General features: G+C 36.8%; 1 protein-coding gene and 1 long non-coding RNA gene across 3 annotated transcripts in view; one reads left to right on the top strand and one right to left on the bottom strand.

Annotated features, from left to right (window-relative positions):
* LOC127528856 (uncharacterized) overlaps positions 1 to 17767 on the top strand; it is a 94276-nt gene that overhangs the window by 13115 nt on the left and 63394 nt on the right. The gene's annotated exons all lie outside the window — the stretch shown is intronic.
* Positions 13027 to 17767, bottom strand: part of ccdc125 (coiled-coil domain containing 125) — a 103052-nt gene continuing 98311 nt past the window's right edge. For both annotated transcript variants that reach the window (XM_028804685.2, XM_051930121.1), the window contains 2 exons: positions 16581 to 16714; positions 13027 to 14120 (listed from right to left, as the gene is read on the bottom strand). In XM_028804685.2, coding sequence (XP_028660518.1) covers positions 13722 to 14120; positions 16581 to 16714 — 533 coding nt within the window. In that variant the 3' untranslated portion in view covers positions 13027 to 13721. The remainder of the gene's footprint in view (positions 14121 to 16580; positions 16715 to 17767) is intronic.

The raw sequence follows: 17767 nt of genomic DNA, 5'->3' as shown, positions 1-17767 counted from the left end.
CTCACAAGTGTCAGAAATAAAGTTGGTTTCCCTAATGGTCTGGATATTCCTGAGCTTTTTTTTGGAAGAAACATCTTTTTTGAATTCTCCTATTTCACTCTTTAAACTAAAAAGGGGTTTGGACTCCATGGTCAAGGGTAAATCATCTGGCATTGACAGGATTTCAGTGACTTGTCATCTACCTTTTGGAAAAAGTTTTCAGACCTCCATTTTAATTAGCCATCAGCCATACCATATGCACTTCAGATCAGGTAATCAATCTGAAGCTAAGCATGTTTGGGCCCAGCCAGTACTTGGATAGGAGACCTTCTAGAAAAAAGCTTGGAGTGCTGCTAGTAGAGGTTGGTGAGGTAATCAGAAATAGACAGATCTCCATAGGGGTACATTTGGCTTTTTACAGAATCTATTTAAATAAAATAAACACATAAACATATAAATAACTAACTAAATTAACATGCACACACTTTGGTCTGATCACATACCAGAATGACTATAAAGCAAGAAAATATAAAAGGAAAAAACTTCTGACTTGGCTGTCATAGTCACAGTGAGGCATTACGCAGGCATATTGCTTATGGCATAAATGAGCGCCAGCAGTGATTCTTGACATAGTTTTGCTGAATAATTTGCTGGCTGAAAGTACTCCGTGTTAACGTGTCAGAAAGAGGATGTGCAGCATTATTCATAATGGCACTCAGTTTGCTTTAATTCTCTCCTTTGCTGCTACCTCCAGAGGGTCCAGAGTGTGTCCTATAACTGGCCTTGCCTTTTTAATTAGCTTATTTGTTGATTCAGTTGACCTCTCTTGAAGTGATGTTGCCAGCCTAGCACACCACAGTGTAAAAAACTGCACAGGCCATCACATAATTGTAGAAGATATGAAGGATGTGACTTCCCACATTAAAGGTACGCAGCCCTCTAAAGAAAAAGAGCCTGCTCTGTCTTTTCTTATACAGCTCCTCTATGTTGTTCAGAGACCAGTCCAAACTGTCATCAATGTGGACCCCCAAGTACTTGTAGGAGTGGACCACCTCTGTTCCTTGTGGTGCTTACCCTGTAGTCTATATGTGGATTTCAATGCCCCAGTGCATTGGCTAGATGTCTGCTTATAAAACTGGACAAACTGCTTTGTGTCCGATCGCCTGAATAACTTAAGACATTTAGTTTCTCAGTAAACCTTAAATGATCCGGAATTTTTTTGTGGAGGAACTTGAAGTTTTATTTGGCAGTATTCTGATCTTTTAATCCATTCTTTTTTCATGTGCAAAATTGACAGAATCTTATCCTACCCAACTAATTCTATGGCTGAAACGCTTGGTCGTGCTTTAATCATCCGTCACTGAAGTTTTAATGATCATGCTGCAAAAAATACACTGAGCCAGAACATTATAACTACCTGCCTAACATTCTGAAGGTCCTCCTTGTGACGCCAAAACAACTCTGACCCATTGAGGCTTGGAATACACAAGAATTCTGAAGATGTCCTGTGGCATCAGAAGCCAAGACATTAACAGTATATCCTGTAAGTCCTGTAAGCTGCAAGGAAGGGAACTTCAAAGACTGGACTTGCTTTTCCAGCACATCCCACAGATTCTCAATCAGGAGATGGGGAATTTGGAAGTCAAGTCAACACCTTGAACTTTTCATTTCCTGAAACCGTTCCTAAACGATTTTCCACTGTAACTGGGAACATTATCCTATGGATAGAGGCCACTACCATTAGGAAATACTGCTACCATGAAGGGATGTATGTGGTCTGCAACAATGTTTAGGTAGGTGGTTTGTGTCAAAGAAACATCCACATGAATGGCAGGACACAATGTTTCCCAACAGGACATTCTCCACAGCATCACACTGCCTCTGCTGGCTTGTCTTCTTCCTGCTGCCATCTCACAACAAACAGCACAACACAGCACACACGCACACAGACTTCCAGATGATCTAAAAGAAAATGTGATTCATCTGACCAGGCCACCTTCTTCCATTACTTCATGGTCCAATTCTGACACTCACAGGCCCATTGTAGGCACTTTTGGCGGTGGACAGCAAGTCATCGAGGGCATCCTGACCAGACTGTGGCTACACAGCTCCATGTGCAGCAAGCTGCAATTCATTGTGTGTTTTGACACCTCTTCCTCATGGCCAAAATTATTTTTCAGATATTTATGATTCTGTAGAATCACACCAGACAGGTTAGCCTTCGCTCCCCATGTGCATCGATGAGCCTTGTGCACCCATGACCCCATCGCTGGTTCACATTTTGCTCAGATCATTTTTCCTGCTTCCAAAACATCACCTTTAAGAAAAGGCTGTTCACTTGTTTCCTAAATTATCCCACCATTTGACAGATACCACTGCAATAAGATTATCAGCGTTATTCACTTCACTTATCGGTAATTTTAATGTTGTGGCTGATCAGTGAATAGGCAGGTTCTTTCAATTCAGTGTAGTTTTGTGTAGACACACACATGGCTAAGAGCAATAGTACAAACTATACAACTATTTTAACAGTAAATTTATTAAACACTAAAAGATTGAAGTACATAAATTCACAAATAATGTTACAACACACAGTGAAACCAGAAGCAACCTTAATGATTAACAAAAAAAATCATAATATACAGTAAATACCATTCATACAGTTGTGCTTGAAAGTTAGTGAACCCTTTAGAATTTTCTATATTTCTGCATACAGTAAATATGACCTAAAATATCATCAGATTTTCACTCAAGTCCTAAAAGTAGATAAAGAGAAACCAGTTAAACAAATGAGACAAAAAGTCAGAGTTGAAGTTGTTCTGTACGGAAGAATGGGCTAAAATTCTTCCAAGCCGGTGTGCAGGACTGATCAACAGTTACTGGAAATGTTTAGTTGCAGTTATTGCTGTAATGGGGGGGTCACACCAGATACTGAAAGTAAAGGTTCACATACTTTTGCCACTCACAAATATGTAATATTCTATCATTTTTCTCAATAAATAAATGGCCAAGTATAATATTTTTGTCTCATTTGTATAACTGGTTCCTCTTTATCTACTTTTAGGACTTGAGTGAAAATCTGATGATGTTTTAGGTCATATTTATGCAGAAATTCTAAAGGGTTCACAAACTTTCAAGCACAACTGTATATGTTGAAATCATCTGAATATTACTTGAAGAAAAGAGGTATGGGAAATGGATGGATAGAAAAAAGTCTCCAAGAAGACACTTTTGCATATGATGAAATATATAGAATATAAAAAGAATACTAATAAAGAAAAATAAATATCATTGACATACAACTAAATCCTTTATATGAGAAATTGTAAAATGGTCAAACCCATTGCTCTTCAAATTAAAAAGTGTTACAAATCTCTCAATCTCTCTATATATTATATGTGGGGGACAGTTAATATGTTATAAATGGGGAGCTCCAGAACCTGAGGACTAGGATAATGAAATTACTTGTATGTGTTAGTACACTTGTCACCATGAGAGTGGCGTCACCTCACATCTCTTGTTTTCATACACAGATTCTACTGCTCTGTGATGTTGCACAGGAAATAAAATTGAAGAGTTATTTTGTAGTCAGATTTTAAGTCAATGTTTCTTAGTTATTCAGTACACGATTATTAATATTTATTTACAAAGTTAAAAAAAAGCTACACTGATACATTAGCTAGAAGTGACACCTCAGACCTCCAAGAGGTTGGGGAGTATGCACTGGTACAGCATGTTACTGCACCCACCACACGACTAAACAGCTTGGTATCCTGGTTGGCAAATACCCCATAACGCCCCCCCCCCCACCTTGCCATGCAGTACCACACCCAGAAATGACCATCCATCTGCCGTAGCCAGTTGTTGTGTGGGTTTCCCCTTGGCCCGGTCCAGCCACTCAGGTCATCAGCAATGAGGATCCTGTGAGTCACAGCTGTTGTGCCATAACTGACGCTCCCTCACAATGCCTCAGTCGGGAAGAATGTTTAACATGGGGGAATGACTTTGTAGGACTTCAATAAGTTAACAATGTGAGAAAGATATGTAGGAAGTGTTACCAAAGAAAAACAAAATTCAGGTCTGAAAACTGCTTCCAAAAGGTAGACAAGTCACTGAAATCCTATCAGATGCCAGATGCCTGCCAGTTGATTTACCCTTGACCATGGAGTCCAAAACTCTTTTTAGTTTAAACAGTGACCTCCAAGAGGCAAGATATGAATTCCAGTCTAGCCATCGCACAATCTTCCTGATTCTGTGTGGGGTTTACTCCTATAGCCCAAAGATATGCAATGGAGACCGATTGGGGACTCTAAATTACTCCTTCATAAATCAATGTGTCTTGTGATGAAGTGGTACCCCTTATATACAGAAGATTGTCCTTCACCTAAGTTTGAGTGGAATATGCAAGCTTGGAGAAGGCAGATTGATTGTAAGTTCATTACAAAAAAGCTTCCTTCTGATCAATGATACCACCGGAGCTCAATGCTCAGCACAATTAACCAATTAAAACTCTATATACTGCGTTTGAAGTCACTATTCATTCTGTTTGAACCACCACATTCTCAGGAGATCAGCCAGGACTGACTCTTTCACCCTCAATCATGTTTCCTTTTTCTTTGATGGTGAGAAATAAAGAACAGCAATAGAACCTTCTACCTGCAGAGGTGAACATGTAATATTATTTAATGGATGATGATTAGAATCTTGTCAGATAGATAGTGGAAACAGAGATATAGTCATTAACAATAAATAACTGTCCAAAAGAATTATGATGGAGACAGAGATGTAAATGAAATAGAAGCATGTCTAAATGCAGTTATAGCAATGAAGATAAAAAGAACAAGTAATGTAGTCTGCAGTTAAGAAAGACAACAATGCTAAATGTGCTGCAGAATAACTTAGTAACCAGTGGAAAGGTAAATGTTAAATATTACAAATTGCAAACAAGGCATAATAGCTGAATAGTATACCCCTTTCCGATTTTACTTTACTCTTTGGAGGCTGATTTTCTTTTCACCATAACTGTAAGTTAATTATTTTTGAGAAACTTTTGGTTTTGTCCATTGTTGGAGATGGACATGATGGAGACTACAAATAAGCATGAGCAGCAAACAAAGAGCTCAGAACGAAAAGGAAGAGGATAAGGCAGCAAAAGCCCTGTCATAGTCTAAACTGGCCTCAAGATCATGGTACGGCCTCCCAGAGATGGATCTGGAACAGTCGTGCAAAGGTACGGATATGCTAGGACTTGACGCTGCAGGATTGGCTTCAGCCGCAAGTGCTAGTGGGAGCGAAACTGTAAGTGAGGAGGGCAAAGAGTATTCAACGATGCCAGGAGGACTATTGGAGCTGAGCATGGCCTTTTCAAATTCAGCTGATACCCCTCACAAGTCTGCCGTATCCTCCACCAGGACTTGCTATGTAGATACGTAGTTATAGAAGGAACAACATGAGAATTGAAGGTCTTCTTAAAAAATAGGAAAGTCCAAACCCAGTGAAATTCATAGCTGAACTATTCTCTGAAACAACTGGAGAGAACTTTAAATCAGACATCGAGTTCTCAGCTGCCTATCATAAACGTGGATCGAAAACTTCCAAACCAAAAAGGATAATTGTTCATATTAAAAAACTACAGGCCAAGCAAAACTTCATGCCCTTCTCAGACAGAAAGACAAAATTATATTTGAAAACAACCACATTCATATTTTCCCAGATTCCCCCCAAGCCCCGTAACAGCTGCTAAATGCGACGCATTCTGTATCATTAAACAGTGCCTATGTAGAGCTGAAATCAGATACAGCATCTTGTACCATGCCAAACTGAAAGTGGTTATTGAAGATCAGTTTTAAATTTTTAGTTCTCCGGACAAAGCAGACAAAAAGCTAAGAAGACTGATCCCAACATTCTTTTGAAACACACAGCCATGAGTCACACCGTGTTTCGGCAAGGGAAAGAAGATTCTACTTGAAGCTTGTATTAATTAAATGCACATCTTGGCTAATTAGTTATCAAAAAATAAACAGCTATTGTGGTATGTTTAAACTTTAGTTATTATATTGAAATTTCTTCCATTAATTATATGCACACTTTGGCTATCACAAGTAACCAGGTATTGACTATTTGTTAAACTGTAATTATGTAACCAGCTTTTAACATTATTTATTTATTTTTTTAACATCATACCCTTGGTTTATTAGATTTGGACTGTTTATGATCATATCCTTAGTTTATTGTATTTAGACTGTATCTTCACGAGATATCTCGGTTTTAACCTTCTCTAAACTGCTGCTGGGGTGCTTGTTTAGCTCTAGACGTGCTCCATCTTTTTGCATGTGAGTCGACACAATGGGTGGATGGGGGGGGGGGGGGGGTTTGGGGGGAGATAAAGAGAGCAATGCTATTTCTTTTTTTTCCCTTGTACCCAATAACCGCTAGTGCCAACATAACAATACGCTCCGTAGCTGAATCATTTGGCAATAATATGAAATCTATTTCAAAGCTATCATATGTAACAATGTACTGCCTCAACCTAAGACTACAAAACGTCAAAAACATTTCTGGAATGTCAAGGGTCTCAATCATGAATTGAAGAGAAAGAGAAACTCTCGCACTTAACAAGTCTAAATGCAAAGATAGTAAGTCTCCTGTAAAAATACTAAGTAAGGACCAGTTTCAGTTGCAAAGAGAGTGGTCTGTTCAAATTTTTTACTCCAGCTGCAGTAAGAAAAGCATGGTTGTGGGAACTTTAATACACAGAACTATTCCATTTCAAGTGTCAGATTCTGAAAGGCAATATGTCATGGTGACAGGCAATTTATCTAATACTAAAATGATTTTGATTAATATCTATGCACCTAATGTGGATAATAAAGCTTTCTTCCAAAATGTATTTGCATCTATCCCTAATGTAAACACTCACAAAATTATAATGGTCGGATACTTTGTGTTTTAAATCTATAACACTTAATACTGCAAAAATAATTACAGTTTGTAATGCATCATCTCTTATCAGACCCATGGAGGTTTTTAAATCCTAAACCAAGAGCATACTCTTTTTCTCAGCTGTACATATTTGTTACTCAAGAAGTTATTATTTTATCATAGACAATAATTTTTTGCCCACTGTCAAATCTTGTAAGCACGATATCATTGTTATCTCTGACCATGTCCATCTGATCATGGAGCATAAGTTATTGCATCCCACACACTCATCTCATAGCTGGCATCTTAACCTTGTGTCATTAACTGATGAGAACTGTACATAATTCATAATCTAAGCAAATTGATAATTTTCTTGAGACAAATGCATCCTCAGAGGTCTCAGCAGGTATACTCCAGGAAACTCTGAAGGCATTTTTAAGAGGACAGATTATTTCATAGCTTCTCACAAAAATAAATCAGAAACCAAGAAGGCATCTGAGTTAATCAGCAAAATTACCAGAATAGATTTAGAATATGCCAGGTCTCCAAATGAGGCACTTTATAAGAAAAGACAGGTTCTGCAATCATAATTTAACCTCTTTTACTACTAAAGAAACAGAACAGCTTATCTTTAAATTTGAACATCATTATTATGAACATGAAGAGAAGGCCAATAACATCTTAGCTCTACAGACAAGCACAAAGTCTGTAATGCAATTAACAACATACAGGGAGATAAAAGTATTGACCATAAAAATATAACCTACACATTCAGATAGTAGAATATAAGGACTAGTAGTACTAAGTTTAAAGAAGAGAAGACATACTCTAATGAGTTTCTTGATCGATAACAGACACTAAAGCTAGATGCCCTAAGTGCTGTGGAACTGGATAAACCTCTGAAAGTTTCAGAATTACTAGATGCTATAAACTCACTTGAAAGTGGGAAAGCAATCGGTCCTGATGGCTACCAAGTGGAATTTTACAAAAATTTTTTAAATAAGTTAGCTCCAGTATTATTAGCAATGTTTATAGAAGCTAAAGACAACAAAATTCTACCTCAAACATTTTGGAAAGCATTAATTACCATCTTTCCTAAAAAAAAATAAAAAATAAGGACTTACTACAATGTGCTTCATACAGACCAATCTCTCTTTTGAATAACAACATTAAGATACTTTCCAAAGTTCTAGCCAGAAGGACTGAGAAAGTATTTCCTTCTGCACAAGACCAAAACAGATTTATTTAAGGCAGACACTTACATTCTAAACTTCAACATCTGTTTAATATAATATATTCACTTATTAAACCTAACACTCCAGAGATCTTATTATCTTCAGATGCAGAAAAAGCATTTGATATAGTTGAATAGGACTACCTATTTACCGCATTGCACAAATTTGGGTTCAGCCCAAACACATGTGCATGGATCAAACTACAGCGATTCCCAGCTATATCGCGGTTCAGCTATCGCACACCCACTACATCGTGGATTTATTAATATTATTATTATTACTAGGGGGCTTCGCTCGCCCACCCCCAGGTTTGGTTTACCAGATAAACAATTTAAAGAGATTGTAATTTTCATGGGAATTGTTACATATGCATTATTTTCATTTTTACTTTAAAACTTTTGTAAAAACAATATTTGTCCTTTATTTCCTGCCCTGGGCATGGTTAAATCTCTTTCTTGCGGGACTTCTAATGCTGCTCGCGTTGTGAAGGGGGGGTCTGAACGCATTCTAAAGAAATGCGATTGGTTCAGCTGGTGTCTTGCTGCTGCTGCTGGCCAGCTGTGTGTTGCGCTTGTTGTGCTTTGCGTCAATCACTTAAAAGCCTGTACAACAGCTGTCCTTCTGCCACTTTGTGTCTCTGTCGCTAGCATTCTGGAGGAGGATATGGGGGGTTCGGGTTTATGAGGGCTGAATGCACGCTAAGGAGAAGTGCTCGGCTCATCTGTTGGCAAGCTGCGTGTTCTGCTTGTCGTTGTTTTAAGAGCTGGAAGCATCTGAAGTTTGTCTGCCAAAAGCATTCCAACAACTGCTAGGTTAGATGTCAGTGAACTTGTTTTAAATTGTTTGTATGTAGGGCGTAACGTGCAAATGTCCCCACCTCACGGGTTTTGCTTCCTAAGGTTGTAATGCCTAGTCTTGCATGTCGTCAAAGTGTCTCTCCAAGATGATCTGGTCCCAACCGCTTTGCTCAAAACCCCCCCCCCCCCCCCCCAACCCCGGGAGGTGTGCTATGCTCCTGCCAATTTGCGTCTCTCCTGCTTGTGTTGTATTGGGGGAATTGGCTGAACGCACGCTAAGCAGAAGTGGACAGATCAGCTACTGGCTTTGTGCTGCTTCTGCCAAGATGCCTGTTCTGCTTGTCGCTTTGTGCGTCCATCATTTAAAAGCCTGTACAGCAACTGTTCTTCTGTCTCACTACCTGTTTTGCGTGACGTTTAAATGTTTTATAATAGAGAGATGTTACTCATATCCTTAGCCCGACATCCACATATCACATGTGTTTACAAAGTGTGTTTTAATAAGTTTTCATGTGTTTAAAGCGTGTGGGATAGGTATTTTAAGGCTTAAACAATAAAAAAAATGTTTATTTATATGGTCTTTCTATAGCGTGGATTTTCACCTATCACTGATGGGTCTGGAACGTAACTTCAGCGATAGGCAGGGGATCATTGTACTTTATACTAGGCCAGAAGCCTTAGTTTGTGTTAACAGCATTATTTCAGACTACTTCAAAGTAGAACATGGTACTTGAAAAGGATGCTCCTGATCACCTTTGCTCTTTGTAATTGCCATTGAACCACAGGCTGTATACTTTCAAAGTGCATCAGAAACAAAGGGGATTCTCAGAGAAGGACTTGAACAAAAAATATCACAATATGCATTACATGGTACTGTATACAGCTGACCCACAAAATTCTGTGCCAGCATTCCTAAAAGCATTAGCTGATTTTCAAAAGATATCTGGACTCAAAATCAATTTCAACAAAAGTGTGCTCTTTCCAGTGAATTCTCAAGCACATGATATCGGACCGGACCCCTTCCCATTTACTCAGGGCCGGATTAAGAGCTTTGGGGGCCCGTAGCACATTTCAAATTTGGGGGCCTTTTTGGTCTGCATCTTCTGAAGTTTAGATTCTGAACAGTTCAAACCGGACTAAATAATTATTTTACTCTCGATTATAATAAGAATCTTATAATATTTATGTGAATTTTATGTGTTGGGCCCCTAAAGTTTTGTTGTGTAAGAAATTTACAGTTTAAAAACGTAAAGATAATATTTTTAAAGACCAGTTTTTCAATGCTACACTTTTTCATTAAATATTGGGTCCACCATTTGGGGGCCCCCAAAATTGCGGGGCCCGTAGCATATGCTACATGTGCCTATTGGTTAATCCGGCACTGCATTTACTTCAGCAGATCAGTTTAAATATCTAGGGGTAAATATCACAAGCAAATATAAAGCTCTTTTTCAACAAAATTTTGCTGTTTCTATGGACAAAAATAAGCAAGATGTGAATAGATGGTCTACCCTTCATCTACATTAGCAGGGAGAATCAACATTGTTAAGATGACCAAACTTCTCTTCCTATTTCAAAACATCCCCATGTACATTAACAAATAATTTTTTAAAAAAATTAGACTTAAAACATAACTTATTTTATTTGGAAATAAAAACATCCAAGCACCCAAAGGACAACTCTACAATGACCTAAAGCAGAAGGGGGCATGGCACTACCCAACTTTCAATTCTATTACTGGGTAGAAAATATACAACCTATAAAGACCCTGGACATGGACACAAACCAATGAATATATAGGATGTGGAATAAAGATCTACCACATTTCGAGGGCTCTAGTGGGGGTAGGTCTAATTTGGTTGGTTAGGTTATACCGTTTTCAGTACCCATCATGAGTTGGACCAGTGGACATCAGGGGTTGTTGTTCAAGCATATTATGAGAACCGTTCTATGATAGCGACGCAGAGAGGGTTCTGTACACGCTTTGTGCTCGGTCGAAATACATCTGTACCAAATTGGAAAATGATTTTGCTATGGATTTCTAACCTTCGGGCAACTGGGTCCACACTGAAAATAAAATCACCTGGCAGACCTAGGACAGAACATGTGTGGTTTCAACAAGATTGGGCCACAGCTCACACAGCATGACGTTCACTCAGAGCGTTGAGGGAAATGTTCCCTGGGCATTTGATCTCTTTAAGGGGAGTCGTGGGGTGGTCGGCATGGTCACCAGATTTAAGACCATGTGACTTTTTCCATTAGGGATACCTAAAGGAAAAGGTTTTCAAACATCGTCCTCGATCTCTTGAGGATTTGAGGGAAAGGATCAGACTGAAAATCAGCGCCATTCCACCTGAGATGACCCGGAGAGTGATGGAGAGCTTCCAGGAACGTCTTCAGTAATGTATTGCCAACGACAGCTGCTATTTGTCTGATATGATCTTTAAAACCTATTAAAACAAAACTGTTTTTATGAACTTTTTAGAAATATATACAATTTTTTTAGATAGCTTTGTTCATTTTTTAAACCCCTTCAAAATGTGGGAGATCTTTATGCCCTACCCTGTATATAGTCTGGTCTGCAATAGAAAAAAATCTTGCAGTAATTCTTTATATTCCCTGCTCTGTGCCCCAGTTAATACAAACTACCATCAATACACTAATAATCCAATTTGCAATTCATTCTCTCAGAATATGGAAGCAATGTATGAAGCACTTTAAGACAGAGAAGCGTTTATCTGTTGTACCTCTACATGACAAAAACCTTTTTCCATCCTTTCAAACGTATGCAGTATTTAATGTCTGGAAAATGTCCGGGATTAAAACACTAAGAGACTTGTACATAGATAATGTCTTTCTATCCTACAAACAATTATGCTTCAAGCTCAACCTAACATTAACACAATTCCTCCACTACTTTCAAGCTAGAAACTTTGCTGAACAGAACCTGACCAATTTTCCTCACCTTCCACCTTATTCTATTCCAGAAGAAATATTGATCAGTCTTGAAGACTCAGATAGCATCTATACAATTTATAAAAAATACTTCAAAGTTCCTTCCTTTCAAACACCCCAGAGTGCAATGGGGAAAGGATTAGTCACTTAATATTTTAGAAAAGGAGTGGAAGGCCGCCATGTACAGAATACACTCTAGGTCCATATGTGCAAAGCATTCAATCACTCAACTTAAAATCTTTCATCGAGTGCATTTATCTTGTTTACAATGTCCAAAATGTTTCCAGGGCAAGAGTCAACCTGTGAACGTTACAATTGAGTTCCAGCCTCACTGGGCCACATGTTCTGGACATGCCCCAAATTAACAACATTTTGGACTAAAAACTTTGCATGCCTATCAGACACAGCCTTGGTGTCACAATCCCTCCTAATCCACTAACAGCTGTGTTTGGTATACTACCAGAAGGGCTTAAAGTGGAGAAGGACAAACCAACTTGATCTTGGAAGGCCAGTGCTACTCTGGGTACATTCAATAGCCTGAACTTATAAAGCAGGTTAGAAATGACAACACAGAGCTCTGAACCTACAATATATGATGTGCTTACACCAGTGTCAGTGCATATTGATGCCCTAAATCATTTTCAGATGGATCTCCATAAATAACAGTAGTAAATTATACAGAACAACAAAAATAATCTAATAGTTATCTTTAAAAGAATAAAAACTAAAAATGAATTTCATATGGGGGTAGGGGTTAGTATTAAGATGGTAAAAACAATTCAGCTTTTCATTTTCTTTCATGGTGCAGATTTTTTTTTCCCCAATAACACTTTAGTTTAGGTACAGCAGAAATACATTTATTACTCCTTTAGTCTTATTTGACAATACCTTAACAAAGGCTTCGTTTGGTGTTAATTATGCTTATAAAAAGCAGCATCTCCAAACTTCTTACAGCTTGAAACAGACTAACATGTAAAGATGCAACAATCTCATCGTTGGGTGTAGAAATACATAAGGTACTATATTACATTGTTTCATTAACATCAGACAAAAAAAATAATATCTGTTGCATTAGGTATTCATCTGTTTATTCTGTGATACTCACACTGAACATATGAACAAATCCATAAGAACACCAAAATGAAATCTGAGCCATCTACAGTTAAAAAAATAATTTAAAAAATACTCCACTGACTTAATGGATCTGGTCAGTTATTACTTTCAAGTCACTTCAAACCATATTGATTTACTTTTACAATTATATATTGCAGAAATAGCAGTGCTCGGTTTAGTATGTTTTTAGTGTCTGTTATAAACAAAATCTTTATGCATTAAAAAGTAGTTAAGATATCAAAAAGTAAAAGAAAATACACAATGACAAAATTTTCAAGTGTTTCATTCTTCATTGGAGTAATGGATGCACACTCTGTGTACATTAATTTACAATTTATTGAATAAATAATCAGACTTTGGTCAAAGTACCACAGAAGCAACATTTACATTAATAATAGCTTTGCCTCAGCCACATCAGCTAGTATAACTTAACAAAGGGTAAAAGAGCAAGGACAGAAAAAAAAAAAAAAAAATTGTATTTGTGCAACAAAATGTTAAACACGTAGTGCTACTGAGAGAGATGTGGAATAAGAATACTTCTTTAACAATTCATTGCAGTTAATACACCAGTAACTAGAGGGAAAAAAAAAACAATAATAATAATAATAACCAATAATAATAACAGTGACATAATTTTCTACTGGATGCATTCCTGTATGCTTAAATCATTTAGTAAATGCATGTGGCCAGACAAAATATCTTTGTGAAAACCTGCAAACACCTAAGAGGAGTTGCTTCTGAGGAGTTCTTCTGGTTCTGCGTTGATTGCCTCTTTTATAAGTGTTTGCAGACTGCTGTCTGTATTTGCATTAGAGGATATTGTTGATATTATATCTTTTTTCTCTTTTTCTGGAATTGCTATGTCACTTTCTTCAAAATTAGAAGGTGGACCACACTTTATGCAGTCAGAGGACAAATAGGGAAAATACTGAGTATTAGCTTCCTTGGAGGGAGACTCTTGTTTTTGTTGTAATATGGGAATATGCAGCAAAGAACCACAACCCCCTGGCAGATGTACACTTCTTAGCTGTTTGATATCCATTTCAAGCTCTTGAGCATTACGAGCCAACATATAACTAACCTTCCGCTGGTGGGCTAAAGCTTCTTCCTTGTCATTAAGCTGAAAAGGAAAAAAAAATCTCTGTAACATTTTTAATACAAGAAAAAAGGGACATATGTCTCAAGATATTATGAGTCTTTTGCTGTCTGTAACAAGGGGCAAGGAGGAAAAATTTGTAAAGAAAACAGCAAAATGTGTCATAAATATAGTATTTTTGATGGAAGGAAAAACAGTAATCACACCTTAATTTTCAGATAAACATAAAAAATAAGTCTTTACATCAGTATTAAAACATTAACTTCAATAATAACAAATATTTTTATTTATAGTCAACATGTAACCTGCCCATTTTCTTTTCTCTAGATGTTCTGGTTTTGCCTACATATTACACATGCTAAGTTTATTAGAGACCTTAAGCTGGTGATCGTGAAGCTTCACGACCTCAGCCTTAATGTCACCCACTGAAACTAGATTTTGAACTTTTATCTCTCAGATGCCAATATTGGTGGCCTGCCAGATCACTTCTTCAACACTATAAGATGTCATTTGAGACATAAATCATTCTTAACTGTACATGTTCTCTGACAGTAAAACACATACCTGTACACTGTATACTGAAACACATATAATACAATTTATACTGAGGAGCAGACACTGTGTAGTGACATACACATTATATACTGAAAATGTGTACACCACAAACTGAAACGCTTACACCATAAAATGAAACACATATTTCATAAACTGAAAAAATACCCTGTAAACTAAAGATGTGACAGACATAGTAGTCCCTAAAAGAAATGCTAAGAAACCATCCAGCACTAAAAAAAACTTACACTCATAGTGTATTATCATAAGACAAAATGCCACAAGCCTGAGCATAAATGGAGGAAAACAAAATTAACAGTTCACTACGATATAATGAAAGCACATATACAGTAACTGAATACAACAAAGCCGTCCATCTTGATTGCCAGTTCTGTTTTCTAAAATATTAAATGATAATACAGGAAATTCATCTATTCTATTGATCGTCTACAATTAAACCAAGCTTAATTGTAGCTCAAATAGAATGTCTCCTGAAAACTTCAGGTGAAACTTCTGAAACTTTTCAGCATTTTTAAACACAAGATAAGCAGCATTACACCTGATAAGCTTGTAAAAAATTCTTCCAAAGTTAATCCTGTTGAACTTCAGAATGCTCATTTCAGGTAATTAAATTCTTTTGCTGAAACTGGTTTACCTGAACTTCATAGAATACAGTAATTATTGAAGTACTCATATATCCCTACAGCTCTATCCTTGACCCAGTCCCAAAAGGCTTTTCCAAAGAAGTTTCCGATGTGCAAATTGATAGTGTACTTGACATAAATAATATTTCATTAAATAATGGGGTCTTCCCAGATTATCTGAAGATTGCAGTGGTAAAACCCATGAGAAAAAAAATCTTGACTACTAAATCTTTGATAACTTTAGACCTATTTCTAACCTGCCTTTTTTATGTAAAATTCTAGATTTTTTTCAGTAATTAGATGATTACTTGAATACATGCAGTTCTTGATAAGTTTCAGTCAGGTTTTAGAACAAATTATAATTTGAAAACTGCACTGGTTAAAAAAGTAAATGACTTGTGGGTTAATGCTGACACAGTTAACAAAATTGTACTTGTTCTCTTAGACCTGAGTGCAGCATTTGCCAACATAGGCCACAGCATTTTCATAAATCACATTCGTCAATGGATGGGTTTCTCTGGTAATGTCTTAATTTGGTTTTAGTCTTATTTAAAAGGTAGAAAATTCTTTGCTAGTTGTGGTGATTGTAGCTTGGGGAAATCCAGGATATTGCATATGGCGTACCAGGATCTATTCTGGGTCCACTGTTACTATCAATCTTTATACTCCCATTAGGCCAAAATATATCAGAACACAAAGGAAACTATTGCAGTTATGCAAATGACATTCCACTTCACTTATCTATAGCATCTGATGACCCTGACACTCTGGGCCCTCTAATCCAATGTCTTACATGCATATCTGAATGAATGAAAAGTAATTTCTCCCTGCTAAATAAGGAAAAAACTGAAATCTTAGTGGTTGGCAATAATACATATAGTGCAGAAAACAGAAATAGTGAAGATCTTAGGAATAAACTATAACCTTTAGCATTAAAAATCAAGGCAGAAATAAAGAATTAAGGTGTAATCATGGACTCTGACCTAAACTTTAAACACAAACATTTGACTAGGACTGCATTTTTGACATATAAGGAACATTGCAAAAGTTAGAACTCTTATAACATTGAAAGATGCTGAGAAATTAACTTATCCTTGTTTTAGTCAACTACATCACTGTAATGCACTCCTAACTAGATGACCTAAAAAATACACAAATCCATTGCAATTAGTTCCAAATGCAGCGGTAAGAATCATAAAAGAAAAATTTCAGCATATCTCACCAATTGCAGCATCATTACATTGTTTACCCATTGTTTAAGAACTGGACAGTAAATGGGAGTGCTCACCATATCAACAAGAATCCGTAGAATTTCTAGAGGGTCCTCAAGGGCCTCCAATTTTCGGCAGTCTGCTGTTGACAAAAGTGTCATACTGAGTATTTGTCCCATTGTCTTGTTATGTCCTTTGGTTAATCCAGACCCTGAAAAAAATATTTCAAGAAGCCAGTTAAAACCTCTTATAAAATTACTTCTCTTGTGATTAACTGCCTATACAGTAATAAATTATAGTATACTGTAAGTTTTAAAGAATTTGGATTGTCATTGTGAGTCCCGTTTTCCTTGTGATGATCTCCTATAAACCATCAGACCATCTTTCCGATGCACATCATTATACTCCCGCTTCTGTCTTTGGGTGTTTATGGATTTGATTACTCTTGCTTGATAATGGGCTTAACTGTTGATCAAAACTGACATATTCGGAGTGGATATTGGATATTTACTCTGGTAATAAGTAGCATATATAAAATTAGTGATAAACTTATTTTTTGGCAACAGATTGTAATTGGCTGATTTTTGCTCACTACATGCCATTGGCAAATTTGCACATAAATTACAGATTACTAGCTGCTTTTATGATTAGGAGTCAGTGTAAAATGTGTACATGTTCACTGAAAGTCTAGGTTTTACAAATTAAGTTGAATTAAGTTTCTGGAGCATTGCCTTATGACGTACCTGAACTTTGGAAGCTACTTCCTACCCAAACATCAAACAGTTGCTCAGTAAAATGAATTATACTTTCCCTGATTCTCACAAGTTCTTTTTTAACAGATCATGTGACATAAGGAACAGGCATTCACAGAACCAATTCTATTTAGTTAGGCCAATTTTAATTAAAAAAAAAAAAACTTTTCCACAAAAAAAAAAAATGCAATCAGAAATTACCAGTTGGTCTTGACCACTGTGAGAGATGCACATTTAGGACGGAGTTCAATAAGCAACAGTGTTATTTTATCATCACAAGGTATCCCGTAAATACTCAACTTGAGAGGATTTAACTACAGTATATGCAAGTACTAGCAAAATACCCGCGCTTCGCAGCGGAGAAGTAGTGTGTTAAAGAGGTTATGAAAAAGTAAAGGAAACATTTCAAAAATAACGTAACATGATTGTCAATGTAATTGTGTTGTCATTGTTATGAGTGTTGCTGTCATATATATATACATACACACATATTATATATATATATATATATA

The sequence above is a fragment of the Erpetoichthys calabaricus genome, chromosome 7 (genome assembly GCF_900747795.2).
Source record: "Erpetoichthys calabaricus chromosome 7, fErpCal1.3, whole genome shotgun sequence".
In the NCBI taxonomy this organism is placed as follows: Eukaryota; Metazoa; Chordata; class Cladistia; order Polypteriformes; family Polypteridae; genus Erpetoichthys; species Erpetoichthys calabaricus.
The sequence above is the reverse complement of the archived record's forward strand: the minus strand, read 5'-3'. Positions and strand labels throughout refer to the sequence as shown.